This window comes from Salmo salar, chromosome ssa22, assembly GCF_905237065.1.
Source record: "Salmo salar chromosome ssa22, Ssal_v3.1, whole genome shotgun sequence".
Taxonomy (NCBI): domain Eukaryota; kingdom Metazoa; phylum Chordata; class Actinopteri; order Salmoniformes; family Salmonidae; genus Salmo; species Salmo salar.
This window is the reverse complement of record NC_059463.1, coordinates 1,000,274-1,016,974: the sequence shown is the minus strand read 5'-3', so window position 1 is coordinate 1,016,974 and position 16,701 is coordinate 1,000,274. Positions and strand designations below refer to the sequence as shown.

General features: G+C 42.5%; 1 protein-coding gene across 3 annotated transcripts in view; it reads right to left on the bottom strand.

The window, feature by feature from the left end:
• Positions 1 to 16,701, bottom strand: part of LOC106582629 (protein MTSS 2) — a 156,306-nt gene that overhangs the window by 63,234 nt on the left and 76,371 nt on the right. For all 3 annotated transcript variants that reach the window (XM_014165855.2, XM_014165857.2, XM_014165856.2), the window contains exons 5-6: positions 3,639 to 3,730; positions 3,475 to 3,549 (exon numbers count right to left, since the gene is read on the bottom strand). In XM_014165855.2, the coding sequence (XP_014021330.1) occupies positions 3,475 to 3,549; positions 3,639 to 3,730 (167 nt within the window). The remainder of the gene's footprint in view (positions 1 to 3,474; positions 3,550 to 3,638; positions 3,731 to 16,701) is intronic.

Below are 16,701 nucleotides of genomic sequence, written 5' to 3'. Positions count from 1 at the left end.
ACGAACAGCATGACAGTTCTGACTGACTCCTCCCATATGTATGGGTGAACTATGTTAATAGTTCACTAAAGTTTATAACAACGTACCGGCGATTGCGTCGCCTGTGGACCTATTGGGGGGGTAAGCAAATTGGAGTGGGTCTAGGGTAACAGGTAGGGTGGAGGTGATATGATCCTTGACTAGTCTCTCAAAGCACTTCGTGATGACAGAAGTGCGTGCTACGGGGCGAAAGTCATTTAGTTCAGTTACCTTAGCTTTCTTGGGAACAGGAACAATGGTGGCCATCTTGAAGCATGTGGGGACAGCAGACTGGGATAGGGATTGATTGAATATGTCCATAAACACACCAGCCAGCTGGTCAGAGCATGCACTGGAGACGCAGCTAGGGTTGGCAGGCTGGCAGCCTTGCGAGGGTTAACACGTTTAAATGTTATACTCACGTCGGCCAAGGAGAGGCCACAGTCTTTGGTAGCGGGCCGTGTTGTTGGCACTGCATTGTCCTCAAAGCGCGCAAAGAAGTTGTTTAATTTGTCTGGGAGCAATATGTCGATGTCCACAACGGGGCTGGTTTTCTTTTTGTAATCCATGATTGTCTGTAGACCCTGCCACATACGTCTTGTGTTTGAGCCATTGAATTGCAACTCCACTTTGTCTCTATACTGACGCATTGCTTGTCTGATTGTCTTGCGGAGGGAATAACTACACAGTTAGTATTTGGCCATGTTTCCAGTCGCCTTGCCATGATTAAACGCGGTGGTACGTGCTTTCAGTTTTGCACGAACGCTGCCATCAATCCACAGTTTCTGGTTAGGGAAGGTTTTAATAGTCACAGTGGGCACAACATCTCCTATATACTTCCTTATAAACTCGCTCACCGAGTCAGCGTATACGTCAATGTTATTGTCTGAGGCTACCCAAAACATATCCCAGCCCACGTGATTGAAGCAATCTTGAAGCGTGGAATTCGATTGGTCAGACCAGCGTTGGATAGACCTAAGCACGGGCGCTTCTTGTTTTAGTTTCTGCCTATAGGATTGGAGCAGCAAGATGGAGTCATGGTCAGATTTGCCAAAAGGAGGGCGGGGAGGGCCTTGTATGCATCGCTTTGGAAAAGTCATAGTGCTGGTTGCGCTGGTAAGTGCTGATATCCAATAGTTCTTCCCGGCTGTATGTAATAACACAAGGTTTTCTGGGATAACAATGTATGAAATAATACATTAAAAAAAACATTGCACAGTTTCCTAAGGACTTGAAGCAAAGATTTTTCAACTGGTGCTCAGGTTAAGCATTTACAGTGCCAGGGTGCCAAAGACTAATGTTTCAACATAGCCCAAAATCTTTAGTTCTTTGTTCATAGACAAAAATCATTAGTCAGTCAAATTCAAGAACAATGTTCTAGAATTTGTTGTAGCATATTGTAAAAGCCTATATTAGAATGACCATCTCCGGTTAAAAGTGATTCTGTAAATTACCAATGTTCTCAATAAATTAGCTACATAATGTACCGTGCCTTCAGAAACTATTCACACCCTTTGACATTTTTCGCATTTTGTTGTGTTACAACCTGAATTTAAAATTAATTAAATTGCTAATCAAAGTGGAATCGTGTTTTGAAACGTTGAAAGAGTCAATAAGTATTCAACACCTTTCTTATGGCAAGCCTAAATAAGTTCAGGAGTAAAAATGTGCTTAGCAAGTCACAAGTTGCATGGACTTACTCGGTATGCAATAATAGTGTTAAACATGATTTTTGAATGACTACCTCATCTCTGTACACCACACATATAGTTATCTGTAAGGTCCTTCAGTCGAGCAGTGCATTTCAAACACAGATTCAACCACAAAGACCAGGGAGGTTTTCCAACGCCTCGCAAAAAAGGGTACCTATTGGTAGATTGGCAAAAAAAAAAGCAGATATTGAGTATCCCTTTGAGTTTGGTGAAGTTATTAATTACACTTTGGATGGTGTATCAAGACACTACAAAGATACAGGCCTCCTTCCTAACTCAGTTGCCGGAGAGGAAGGAAGCCGCCCTGGGATTTCACCATGAGGCCAATGGTGACTTTAAAACAGTTACAGAGTTTAATGGCTATGATAGGAGAAAACTGAGGATGGATCAATTTAATCAATTTTGGAATAAGTCAAGTGGTATGAATACTTTCTGAAGGCACTAACATCTAGAGTCTTTTGGCATTTTTTATTTTTAAGCTTGATAACATTTTTAACCTTTCAAAATCCATTTGTTAAGGTGATTCATGTAGTAGTTAAAACGTTTTTGGATGGTTTACATGTAGATGTTTGGTGTTTTAAGGCCATTTTTGCTACTTTATGCAGGTTTACTTATGGAATATAATGGTACATTGATAAATACTGGTCCATTACTCACAAATACACCAGATTTGTATTTTTATGGCAACAAATTCAACAGTAATATCACCTTTCCAAAATTGGATTCAGTATCGACAGCCATATTGGATAATGTAAAAAGCAAAATGAGTGCGTGCCATTTTGGGGCATCTCTTCTAATATCAGTTAATACATTACAAAGAGAAGCACTACAAAATGTGACGCTTTAAAATGCTACGTAACGGTTTCATCACTTTTTGACACTAAGGCCCCAGAATACAGTTTGACCAAATCATGGTTTTAGTAGCCAAAGATATTTTGAAGTTTGGAGTGAGATGAGCTTGTAGAATGTGCAGCTCGTAGAATGTGCAGCTCGTATCTATGCAACCAATACAAATTTTACTCGCACAGCCAAATCACAAGGTTAATAAAATGTGACTAATTGGTCTCAGTCTGGAACCCTGGTTATCCATATATTCATATGCTAGTTCTGCTTTGCGATACCAATAACTTTCTCAGTCGTCATGGTGTGGTCTTGTAGAGCAACACTTGAGGAATGAACAAAGACTTCAATTCTCAAAGAAGACTGAAGCTCAATTCATAGTTCAGAGCTGCGATAGTCATGACATCATTACTGGCCATGCATTTAAAAATCATAATGGGGAGGTGGATTATCGCGTTTAAGCTTTTTGCTAACTAACAAGGTAAGATTGTTGTTATTGTCATAGAATTTTACATCTGGGAAAAATGTATTTATCTTTACAGCCTCTCACTACGGAGACTAGCTAGAGCTACTCAACCATAACCTGGCTGAAACGATACCATCTACAGAAGAGGAACATTGAAGGTGTGGTGAGATGGATTGGCGAAGAGGGGCACCGTAACAGCTGCGAGTGTGGACAAACCACATTGTCTCCTTTCACAAAGCCAGCTGTGTTAAGGTAACCTGAACCTCGGTAATGACTGTTCCGCTGCTTGCTGCTTTGAATCACACTTTCTATGTAGGTGTAGTCCAATCCCTCCCTCCCAAACACTTAGGCCACATTGCCATGGGTGTTTCCCTCTTATCTGGGCCAGAGAGTGTCACATCACACAGTACTTAGAGAGTTAGAAACAGACACCCTTACCTTTCTTCACCTTCTTCTGCAGCTTGATTGTATCTGAGGATTTCTTCTTTATGTCTGCTCTGGCCTTCTTGTATTCTGCATTGGGAAGACATGAGATAAAGTCTCAGTGAAATGAGTCGGATAACTCAGACTTGTCATAATTTTATGTATGTACGGTCTCCTACCTTTGGCATGGTCCTTGTCCAACTGACTGGCTACCTTCTTCCACTCCTCAATCTTCAGCTCCAGGGGGTTGATCAGGGTATCTGTTAGTGCCCTACAGTGGAACCCAATAGACCAGCCGTTACATTACAGTGAAAAATACAGTGGTTCACCTGGAATCTTCTCCAGACTGGTTGATACGATTCAACTTCATCAAATTCTGAATTATCAATGGAAACAAAGCGGGGCTTTTTTCAGGTCAATGACTGATCCATCTAAGTAATTGTTATTGATAGGCGGGTGGTCATAAACTAGATAAACCAGGTGATCAAAACTAAACACCATAGCTTGGGAAGCAAAGCAATTAGACTCAGCATAGTCTCAGGTAGGCTGTGAACTCCTATCTTCACATACCCGACATAGCGCCATGTCATGAAGCCTGAGCTGACCAGCCATGACAGGTTAGCACACAATGTGTTTAAACTTGTGAGATAGCACTGTTAACACTTTCACATCACTGCGTCCAACACATAGGGTTACTGGGGAAAACTAGGCCAAACTGATGACGATAAGTTTGTTGGTTTCCCTTCCCTCTACTGTCTAAAGGCCTATTCAGAGCTGAGGCCCTATCTGGGTTGGGCCTATGTACAGTAAGGTCAATGGGATCATTGGGATTTTGGTGTCAGTCCTTGTTAATTTCAACTGAGGCTGGGTGGTCAATGAGTTGACATTGCGTAATCCATTCAAATAAAGACAATGAACCATGTCTGATGGAAATTATAGAGGGAAAAATAAGAAAATATGGAATGAGACACTGCCAGGACTTACACCAAAACCTAAATCTGCAACAGTGTTCAAAACTGTCATTTCAGGTGGAGTGAGCCTCGTTAAAAAATAAAAATAAAATAAAAAAGAGTGAAAAAGAAAAGCTAGCAAATGATCCTAAAGTAGCAGCTCAGAAGAGGAGGAAAGTAGGCTGCAGCCTGGGCTAGCGTATAGGCACACCCTTTTCACAGTACCATCTTGACCCGAACCATACTCTGCTGGATCTGATATTTTCTTTTCACATTGTCAATTCCGGGCATGGTTCCAGCAACTGAGCCATGTCTCAGGCTTCGAGAGAGCACTGGCTGTAGTACAATCAATTGTCAGGGTGATTTTACAGCTGGACAAAATGTTCATTTGTCTGTCTCATCAGTGCACTGAGAGCAACAGAAAGGACCCTAAGCAGAGCCTGAATGGATTTGCTGGGGCTGAAGTAGGCAGGGGAAATTGGGTTCAGGATAGTAGGGGAGTGTGAGGCGAGCCTGCTGTTATCCACTTGGGCTTTAATTGCAGTTAGCCAGGGTCATAATCGTAGAAAAGGGACAGCGCTCTGTGGTTTCAGGAGGAATGCCCGATATAGTGCCTCCAGAAAGTATTCACACTCCCTGACCTTTTCAATTTAATGTGTTACAGCCTGAGTTTAAAATGTATTAAAATGAGACGTCGTCACTGGCCCACACACAGACTACCTCATATGTTCAAAGTGGAATTATGTCGATTTTTTATGAAATGTTTTGAGTCAATAAGTATTGTACCCCTTTCTTATGGCAAGCCTAATAAGTTCAGGAGTAAAAATGTGCAATAGTGTTTAGGTAGTCATTCAAAAATCATGTTAATCTCTGTACCCCACACATGTAAAGCCCTTCAGTCGAGCAGTGAATTTCTAACACAGATTCAACCACAAAGACCAGGGAGTTTTTCCCAATGCCTCGCAAAGAAGGGCATCCATTGGTAGATTAAAAAAAATAAAACAAAATAAAAGCAGGCATTAAATATCTCTTTGAGCACAGTGAAGTTATTAATTAGACTGGATGGTACGCATCAATACACCCAGTCACTACAAAGATACAGGCGTCCTTCCTAACTCAGTTGCCAGAGGAAGCGCTTTATTTGCCTGACGTTTTAGATAGCCATGTAATTCTCTCTTGGACAAGTTGAGAGGAGAGACAAGGAAGCCCAGCTAGCTTAAGAATAACAGTTACATGTAGTGGAGTTACTTTTAGTCATTTCCATATTAATTCAACATTTACCAATATTTTTTTTGGAATGGTGAACTTACTAAATGAAATGAGAGTTTGACTGTGTGATAATAGGTTGCTTCTTGTGTAAATATTTTCTGTCTGGATTTTAATGATTTGTATAGCCTATAGCCTCAAACGGAGGACGCTAACAAACATTTTCAACACTGCAGGAGTTGTGTTTATTTTGCTTTATTCCGGGACAATGTGGAAAGCCTGAACTTTTAATGTAGCAACTGTTTGCTTTCAGAGGACTATATGGGCGAAGTGGCTACTCTTAGCAAACAAGTAGCGAACTTACACAAGCTACTGGGGAATCCACGCCCGCCAACTTTTTCCTTTCTCTTCTACCCCAGTAGCCGGACGCCGCTCTGGCCTGATGAAAGTGTCGCCACCGTGCCTCTGGAGGGATCCCTCCCCTGAAGGGGTCTCCCCCTTCCTTGAAGAATGGAGTTAGTAGGATGCTCCTGTCCTGGATGACTTGGTCGAAGTTCCTGTTCTCGATCCTACCAACTAGCCATAGAGATATGTCACTCGCCGTGGAAGTCGAACACAGCTGGGGCCTCCTCGGCGAAGGTAAGCCCGGACACAGACGAGAAACAGCTTCACCGCACTGGATCCAGAGGTTCCGGAGCCTTCTTCCCTGGGGGCTTTCGATTTGAGATCGGATCCGGAGGTACCTGCGCCTTTGTCCTCTATTCTGTCTCCATCTCTAGTGACTTCTACAATGTAAAAAAAAATGTTCTACCTCGGGTTCCGATCTTCAGAGCTCACCCACTCATTAGGACAGTGAGGCTGTCTTAAGTCTCTGGCACATTCCTCATCCACAATGGATACTAGAGCCGTCTCGGGTCCATTGGGCCCCACCGCCCTTCAGTCATCGAGGGGTTTGCGAAACCCCTGGAGGCGAAAGAACGGCCGGACCTCCTCAGCAATTGCACCAACTGTTGTCATCAGCAGCTCTAGGGTAAGAAAAATCTTGATTCCCGGGGCAAAAACCCTGTGCTACCCTGGAGCACGACTACAAGACATTACAGGTATGCTTCCGACTGCTCTATGACAGCTGCCGGGAGCTGACGCTGTCGTAGTCCATGTGGGGTCAAACGACATTAAGACGGCTAGCTCGGAACAGCTGAAAATGAATTTTAAAGAACTGATTCTAGCTCTGAAAGATTCCAGAAAGTGGCCAATTATTTCACGTCCGGTACCATCGTTGGGCCGCAGGTGTGAAAGATTCAGCAGGCTACTGGCATTTTACACATATTTAATCCAAGATGGCGTAGCAGTCAGACATCTTTGTCTTGTCGCTTGTATGTGTCTTTTTACATCTTTTTCTTCGCATATCTTTTAAAAATATTTTCCTAAACCTCAACTTCTAAATACTCTCCTGCAACCCGCCTCACCCAATGTGACGTGGATCTGTTTTTTTTCCCTAAAGTATTTCTATTTACTCGGATCTGGAATCCCTCAACTGAAGCTAACTACCTACCAGCTATCTGTCAGCAAACCATTGCTAGCGGTCATCAGCTAACCTTTAGCTCGGAAAGCTCTCGCCAGTTCGAACAACGTGACTCAAACCAGAGCATAACGGACCTATTATTATTTTTTCCCCCCATATCCCTACCGCAAACTCTGAACATTTTCATCTGGATCGTCGCAACTAGCTAACCACAATCACGGGTGACTACTCCTGGCTAGCGTTTCCATCCCGGAGCAAGCGCCAATTAGCCTGAAGCTAGCCCGGCCAGGGCTCCCACTCCTGGGCTACAATATCCGGACCCCTTCTACTGCCGGTACGGGGCACGGAACCTTGCCGATCCTCTACGACTGGAATACCGACATATCTGCCCGAGGATTTCAACGGGCCCCTCAGGCGCGATGTCTGCTAAAGGCCCATTCTGCTAACCGCAGCCTACTAGCTACCTAGAGCTACTTGGAACCCTACTAATCCCACGGCTGGTCTATCGATGTCACCGCACAAAGAGGCAAAATCAGACTTACCCCCATCGCGACGTCCCCCAAAGGCTAACTTGCTTGCCCAGGTCTGCTAACTGCTAGCTTGCCTGCCCCGGTCTGCTAACGCCGGTCTGCCAACTGCTAGCTTGCCAGCCCCGGTCTGCTAACTGACAGCTTGTTTAGCCCTGGCCTACTAACTGTTAGCATCGGCCTGCTAACTGTCAATCGCCGTGTACCATGTCAGCCCACCCACTCACTGGACCCATATGTTCACTTGGCTACGCATGCCTCTCTCTAATATCAATATGCCTCGGCCATAACTGTCCTGGTTAGTGATTACTGTCTTATTTCACTGTAGAGCCTCTAGCCCTGCACAATATGCCTCAACCAACCATGTTGTTCCACCTCCTACATATGCGATGACATCACCTGGTTTAAACGTCTCTAGAGACCATATCTCTCTCATCATTACTCAATGCCTAGGTTTACCTCCAATGTACTCACATCCTACCTTACCTTTGTCTGTACACTATGACTTGAATCTATGCTATCGTGCCCAGAAACCTGCTCCTTTTACTCTCTGTTGCGAACGTGCTAGACGGCCAGTTCGTATAGCCTTTAGCTGTACCCTTATCCTACTTCTCCTCTGTTCCTCTAGTGATGTAGAGGTTAATCCAGGTCCTGCAGCGCCTAGCTCCACTCCCACTCCCCAGGCGCTCTCATTTGTTGACTTCTGTAACCGTAAAAGCCTTGGTTTCATGCATGTTAACATTAGAAGCCTACTCCTTAAGTTTGTTTTACTCACTGCTTTAGCACACTCTGCCAACCTGGATGTCTTAGCCGTGTCTGAATCCTGGCTTAGGAAAACCACCAAAAACCCTGAAATATCCATCACTAACTATAACATTTTCCGACAAGCTAGAACTGCCAAAGGGGGCAGTGTTGCAATCTACTGCAAAGATAGCCTGCAGAGTTCTGTATTACTACCCAAACAATTCGAGCTTCTACTTCTAAAAATTCACCTTTCCAGAAACAAGTCTCTCACTGTTGATGCTTGCTATAGACCTCCCTCTGCCCCCAGCTGTGCCCTTGATACCATATGTGAATTGATTACCCCACATCCATCTTCTGAGTTTGTGCTACTAGGTAACCTAAACAACAACCTACAATCTAAGATGGATGCCCTCAATCTCACACAAATTATCAATGAACCTACCAGGTACAACCCCAAATCCGTAAACACGGGCACCCTCATAGATGTCATCCTAATTAACTTGCCCTCCAAATACACCTCTGCTGTTTTCAATCAAGATCTCAGCGATCACTGCCTCATTGCCTGCATCCGTAATGGGTCAGCGGTCAAACGACCACCCCTCATCACTGTCAAACGCTCCCTAAAACACTTCAGCGAGCAGGCCTTTCTAAATCGACCTGGCTGGGGTATCCTGGAATGACATTGACCTCATCCTGTCAGTAGATGATGCCTGGCTATTCTAGCCCCGGTGATAAGCAACTTTTCAGGGAAGTTAGGAATAAATATACACAGGCAGTTAGAAAAGCTAAGTCTATCAATTTTCAAACAGAAATGTGCATCCTGTAGCACTAACTCTAAAAAGTTCTGGGACAGTAAAGTCCATGGAGAATAAGAGCTGCCCACTGCTCTGAGGCTAGGAAACACTGTTACCACCAATAAATCCACTTTACTTGAGAATTTCAATAAGCATTTCTCTACGGCTGGCTATGCTTTCCACCTGGCTACCCCTACCCCGGTCAACTGCCAGGCACCCTCCACAGCAACCCGCCAAAGCCCACACCATTTCTCCTTCACCCAAATCCAGATAGCTGATGTTCTGAAAGAGCTGCAAAATCTGGACCCATACAAATCAGCCGGGCTAGACAATCTGGACCCTCTCTTTCTAAAATGATCTGCCGAAATTGTTGCAACCCCTATTACTAGCCTGTTCAACCTCTCTTTCGTATTGTCTGAGATTCCCAAAGATTGGAAAGCTGCCGCGGTCATCCCCCTCTTCAGAGGGGGTAACACTCTAGACCCAAACTGCTACAGACCTATACCTATCCTACACTGTCTAAGGTCTTCGAAAGCCAAGTTAACAAACAGATTACCGACCATTTCGAATCCCACCACACCTTCTCTGCTATGCAATCTGGTGTCAGAGCTGGTCATGGGTGCACCTCAGCCACACTCAATGTCCTAAACGTCATCATAACCGCCATCGATAAGAGACATTACTGTGCAGCCGTATTCATCGACCTGGCCAAGTCTTTCGACTCTGTCAATCACCACATTCTTATTGGCAGACTCGACAGCCTTGGTTTCTCAAATGATTGCCTCGTCTGGTTTACCAACTACTTCTCTGATAGAGAAGAGTGTGTCAAATCGGAGGGCATGTTGTCCGGACCTCTGGCAATCTATGGGTGTGCCACAGGGTTCAATTCTCGGGCCGACTCTCTTCTCTGTATACATCAATGATGTTGCTCTTGCTGCTGGTGATTGTCTGATCCACCTCTACGCAGACGACACCATTCTGTATACTTCTGACCCCTCTTTGGACACTGTGTTAACTAACCTCCAGACGAGCTTCAATGCCATACAACTCTCCTTCCGTGGCCTCCAACTGCTCTTAAACGCAAGTAAAACTAAATGCATGCTATTCAAATCGATCACTGCCCGCACCTGCTCACCTGTCCAGCATCACTACTCTGGACGCCTCTGACTTAGAAAACGTGGACAACTACAAATACCTGGGTGTCTGGTTAGACTGTAAACTCTCCTTCCAGACTCACATTAAGCAGCCCCAATCCAAAATTAAATCTAGAATCGGCTTCCTATATCGCAACAAAGCATCCTTCACTCATGATGCCAAACATAGCCTAGTAAAACTGACCATCCTACCGATCCTCAACTTAGGTGATGTCATCTATAAAATAGCCTCCAACACTCTACTCAACAAACTGGATGCAGTCAATCACAGTGCCATCCGTTTTGTCACCAAAGCACCATACACTACCCACCATTGCGACCTGTATGCTCTCGTTGGTTGGCCCTCGCTTCACACTCGTCGCCAAACCCACTGGCTACAGGTTATCTACATGTCTCTGCTAGGTAAAGCCCCACCTTATCTCAGCTCACTGGTCACCATAGCAGCACCCACTTGTAGCACGCGCTCCAGCAGGTATATCTCACTGGTCATCCCCAAAGCCAATTCCTCCTTTGGTCGTCTTTCCTTCCAGTTCTCTGCTGCCAATGACTGGAACGAACTGCAAAAATCTCTGAAGCTGGAGACTAATATCTCCCTCACTAGCTTTAAGCACCAGCTGTCAGAGCAGCTCACAGATCACTGCACCTGTACATAGCCCATCTGTAAACAGCCCATATATCTACCTACCTCATCCCCCATACTGTATTTATTTATCTATCCATCTTGCTCCTTTGCACCCCAGTATCTCAACTTGCACATTCATCTTCTGCACATCTACCATTCCAGTGTTTAATTTCTATATTGTAATTACTTCACCACCATGGCCTATTTATTGCCTTAACTTACCTCATTTGCACTCACTGTATATAGACTTTTTGTTGTACTGTATTATTGACTATGTTTTGTTTATTCCATGTGTAACTTTGTGTTTTTGTATGTGTCAAATTGCTATGCTTTATCTAGGCCAGGTCACAGTTGCAAATGAGAACTTGTTCTACTAGCCTACCTGGTTAAATAAAGGTGAAATAAATAAAAAATAAATAAAAACACCTGACTAAAATATTACTGTAGCTCTTTTTGAATAACTATGGGAAACTTTGACACCTTCTGGAAACAGAAAATGCTCTACAGGAATGACGAAGTATATCAAAATAATCCTGTCTCCTGGATTAGATAGCCCAGTTTAGATATTCCCTACCATTGTGTCGCTGCGTTGTCATACTGCTGTAGCAAATGTATATTATCCCATGGGCGTTGGCAGTCACAATGTAAGTAACCTAATTTATGTCCCTCTAACTCCCCTGAATGCCTTTGTCATTCCTACAGCTAATGTGGCTATGAACCAGATTTATACTGTTAGCACTGAGGTGGTGTGGCCTAGTAGAAAGTCTACTGTGTTCAGCTATCATGTGCCTATGAACCAGATTTATACTGTTAGCACTGAGGTGGTGTGGCCTAGTAGAAAGTCTACGGTGTTCAGCTATCACTGCACTATCAGCTCAAACATAAATAAATAACAAATATATAAAACACTGTCATGTATACTTCTGATAAGCTTCCCAGTAAGGCAATAAAAACAATCAAGCATTGCGGAAAAGTGCAAAAAATTGCCCACATTGAACAAGGTGCATGAAATCAATAACTTGATAGTAACAGATGACATTCATATTCTGTCTCTCTCTGAAACTCACTTAGATAATACCTTTGATGATACATTGGTAGCAATACATGGTTATAGCATCTACAGAAAGCGGTGTTGCGATCTATATTCAGAGCCACATTCCTGTTAAGCTTCGAGAAGATATATTAAATAGTGTTGAAGTAGCATGGCTACAGGTTCACCTGCCTCACCTAGAGCCCACTCTGTCTGAGAAGCTGCTTTAGACCACCAAGTGATAACAGTCAGAATCTGGACAATGTGTGAGAAATGCATTATAATGTATGCGATATCAACAGAGAGGAATATTTTCTGGGTGACCTTAATATTGACTGGCTTTCATCAAGCTGCCCACTCAAGAAAAAGCTTCAAAATGTAACCAGTGCCTGCAACCTGGTTCTTACAACCTGTTATTTACAAACAGCACATGAATGAAATGTATTGATCACATCTTTACTAATGCTGCAGAAATCGGCTGTAAAGCAATATCCAAATCCATAGGATGTTGTGATCACAATATAGTAGCCATATCTCGGAAAACCAAAGTTCCAAAGGCTGGGCCTAATATAGTGTATTAGAGGTCATACAGTAAGTTTTGTAGTGATTCTTATGTTGATGATGTAAAGAATATTTGCTGGTCTGTTGTGTGTAATGAGGAGCAATCAGACACTGCACTTGACATTTATGAAATTGCTTATTTCCATGGAATGATGAGGAATTTAAAAAATGGTATGGTTGAGAGGAACGGCAAATAAGTCTGGCTACACAACCGATTTGCAAACGTACTTAAAATTGAGAAATCCTGTGACTAAACTGAATAAAAACAAGAAGAAACTAAACTATGAAACAAAGATAAATGACAAAGACTTATAGTAAAAAGCATTAGAGCACCTTAAATGAAATGTTGGGCAAAAAGGCAAACTCCATCATTCATTGAATCATTGCTCATTCATCATAAAACCCACAGATTTTTTTTTAATTGGCAAGATCAGCGAACTTAGGCATGAAATGCTAGCAACAAATGCTGACAATACACATCCAAGTACAACTGACCAAATGATGAAAGACAAGCATTGTAATTTTGAATTCTGAAAAGTGAGTGTGAAAGAGGTGAAACAATTGACGCTCACCGTCTTTGTAGCAAAATGTGAAATGTTTTTTTTTTTTTTTACATTGAATAAAAGTAGAGACTCAGCGCTATAAAATGGTATATCATACACTGCATTTTTGAGGAACAATGGGAAAGTAACTCTGCTTTGAAAGTTGATCAACTTGTAAACTCACATTTGAGAAACTGGCCTTTGAATGTTTTGATATCTAGTGAAGATCTGTCTACACCCATTCAGCATCGTTCACACCCTCTTAAGTTTTAGCCACAACCATCTCGTTTCGCTGTCGTAGAGTTCAGATCGCACCCTTGACGCTCTGGCCAATGATTTGTTTACCTCTGGACAACATGAAAACAGCCTAACCAGCTCTGCTGGCAACAATTTCATTACGCTTTTTTGTAGACTTTTACTGACACCGGCCATACTCAACAGGTATTGTACACACGTCACATAATGTTAGCTAACAAGCCAGCCAGCTAACATTTGCTAGTTAAACAACAATGAACAGAGCCAACAATGCCATAGTGCTGGGAGCTAACCAACCAGGTTCAATGTTAGCTAGCTAACATTAGGCTCTAACTAGAAAAAGCACACAGCTCTGGGATATGAATAACAACGTCAGCTAGGGAGCCAGCTAATGTTAGCTAGCTAGCTAACAGTACACTTTAGCTGTAGACATCTAGCTTAGCTAGGTATCTAGGTAAACAATGAACCTAGCTAGGTAAACAAAGTGTAAGTCCACACACGTCACGTAAGCTAACGAGTCAGCCAGCTAATGTTAGCTAGTTAAACAACAATGAACAGAGCCAACAATGCCACAGTGCCGGGAACTAACCAACCAGGTTCAATATTAGCTAGCTAACATTAGGCTCTACCTAGAAAAGCAAACGTCTCTGGGGTACAAATAATAACATCAGCTAGGGAGCCAGCCAGCTTACGTTAGCTAGCTAGCTAACAGTACACTTCAGCTTAAGGCATATAGCTTGCTAGCTAGGTAAACAACGAACCTAGCTAGGTAAACAACGTTTAAGATCACACACGTCACATAACGTTAGCTAATGAATGGGTCTGGGAAAATAATAATAACATCAGCTAGCTAGCTAACAGTACACTTTAGCTTGAAATGAAACAACTTTCTGTCAAAATAGAAATGTGTAATATCTGAAAATGTAGCTAGCTGACGCTGGACTATCATCAGGTATGATAGACACATCTCCCTATCAGGAATGCCATACCACGGTTGCCCTTAGTTTGAAGATGTAATCCGGAAACTAGAGGTCGGCCGATTAATCGGAATGGCCGATTAATTAGGGCCGATTTCAAGTTTTCATAATCGGTATTTTTGGCCACCGATTTGCCTATTTTTTTTTCTAAAATATTTTTTAACTAGGCAAGTCAGTTAAGAACACATTCTTATTTTCAATGACGGCCTAGGAACGGTGGGTTAACTGCCTTGTTCAGGGGCAGGACAGATTTTTACCTTGTCAGCTTGGCGATTCAATCTTGCAACCTTACGGTTAACTAGTCCAACACTCTAACCACCTGCTTTACATTGCACTCCACGAGGAGCCTGCCTGTTACGTGAATGCAGTAAGAAGCCAAGGTAAGTTGCTAGCTAGCATTAAACTTATCTTATAAAAAACAATCAATCATAATCACTAGTTAACTACACATGGTTTTTGATATTACTAGTTTATCTAGCCTGTCCTGTGTTGCACATAATCGATGCGGTGCGCATTCACGAAAAAGGACAGTCCTTGCTCTAACTTGTACCTAACCATAAACATCAATATCTTTCTTAAAATCAATACACAAGTATATATTTTTAAACCTGCATATTTAGTTAATATTGCCTGCTAACATGAATTTCTTTTAACTAGGGAAAATGTGTCACCTCTGCAACAGAGTCAGGGTATATGCAGCAGTTTGGGCCGCCTGGCTCGTTGCGAACCAATTTGCTAGAATTTTACGCAATTATGACATAACATCGAAGGTTCTGCAATGTAACAGGAACATTTAGACTTATGGATGCCACCCGTTAGATAAAATACGGAACGGTTCCGTATTTCACTGAAAGAATAAACGTGATAGTTTCTGGATTCGACCATATTAATGACCTAAGGCTCGTGTTTGTGTGTGTTATGTTATAATTAATGCACCAGCACGCTCGTGAGCATTCATTCAAAACAGCACTTTCGTGCGTTTTGCAAGCAGCTCTTCGCAATGCATTGCGCTGTTTATGACTTCAAGCCTATCAACTCCCAAGATTAGGCTGGTGTAACCAATGTGAAATGGCTAGCTAGTTAGCGGGTGTGCGCTAATAGCGTTTCAAACGTCACTCGCTCTGAGACTTGGAGTAGTTTTCCCCCTTGCTCTACATGGGTAACGCTGCTTCGAGGGTGGCTGTTGTCGATGTGTTCCTGGTTCGAGCCCAGGTAGGAGTGAGGAGAGGGACGGAAGCTATACTGGTACACTGGCAATACTAACGTGCCTATAAGAACGTCCAATAGTCAAAGGTATATGAAATACAAATCGTATAGAGAGAAATAGTCCTATAATAACTACAACCTAAAATGTCTTGCCTGGGAATATTGAAGACTCATGTTAAAAGGAACCACCAGCTTTCATATGTTCTCATGTTCTGAGCAAGGAACTTAAACGTTAGCTTTTTTACATGGCACATATTGCACTTTTACTTTCTTCTCCAACACTTTGTTTTGCATTATTTAAACGAAATTGAACCAGTTTCATTATTTATTTGAGGCTAAATTGATTTTATTGATGTATTATATTAAGTTATTTTAAGTGTTCATTCAGTATTGTTGCAATTGTCATTATTACAAATAAATAAATGTTTAGCATTTTTAATATTATTATTTAAATCGGCACCGGGTTATTCGGCCCCCCAATAATCGGTATCGGCGTTGAAAAATCATAATCGGTCGACCTCTACCGGAGACAGGTGTTTTCTCCATCTCTTTAGCTATCACACTAAATCCACTGATTTCAAAACTTGATCCTCCAGAAAGTGGAGAGCAACACTTGCGCAGCTCCACTACACAATGCATAAAAAAAAGCTGTGTTCGACAGGATTACCAATACAGACTGACCTGTCAAATAGACAGAAGCCTTCTACATGGCAGACCAATCCGAACTCCTCTCTCGGCATGTCCAAACCACTCATTATCTCAGCCAATCATGGCTATAGGGAAGGTTGCTCACTTTTTCTGTGGCTTAACCAACAAGGCTTGTAATTTAACAATTTTATTCGTATTTACAGATGGCATACAAGTTTGTTATTATGGCACATGAAAGTTCACATGGTTGAGAAGGCATTTCTGAAGAAAAAAAAAAAGAATTTTGATTAAAAAAAAAAATAAGAACGTTCAAACGGCTCTCCTGTGAAGTCGTGACTTGCGACATAAGCCTAGTTTCCTAAATCGGGTCACAATTATTGTTGTATATCAACAATGTCAAGTCACCAGGGTCTGACAACTTGGATGGAAAATTACTGAGGATAACAGCAGACAATACTGCCACTCCTATTTGCCATATCTTCAATCTAAGCCTACAAGAAAGTG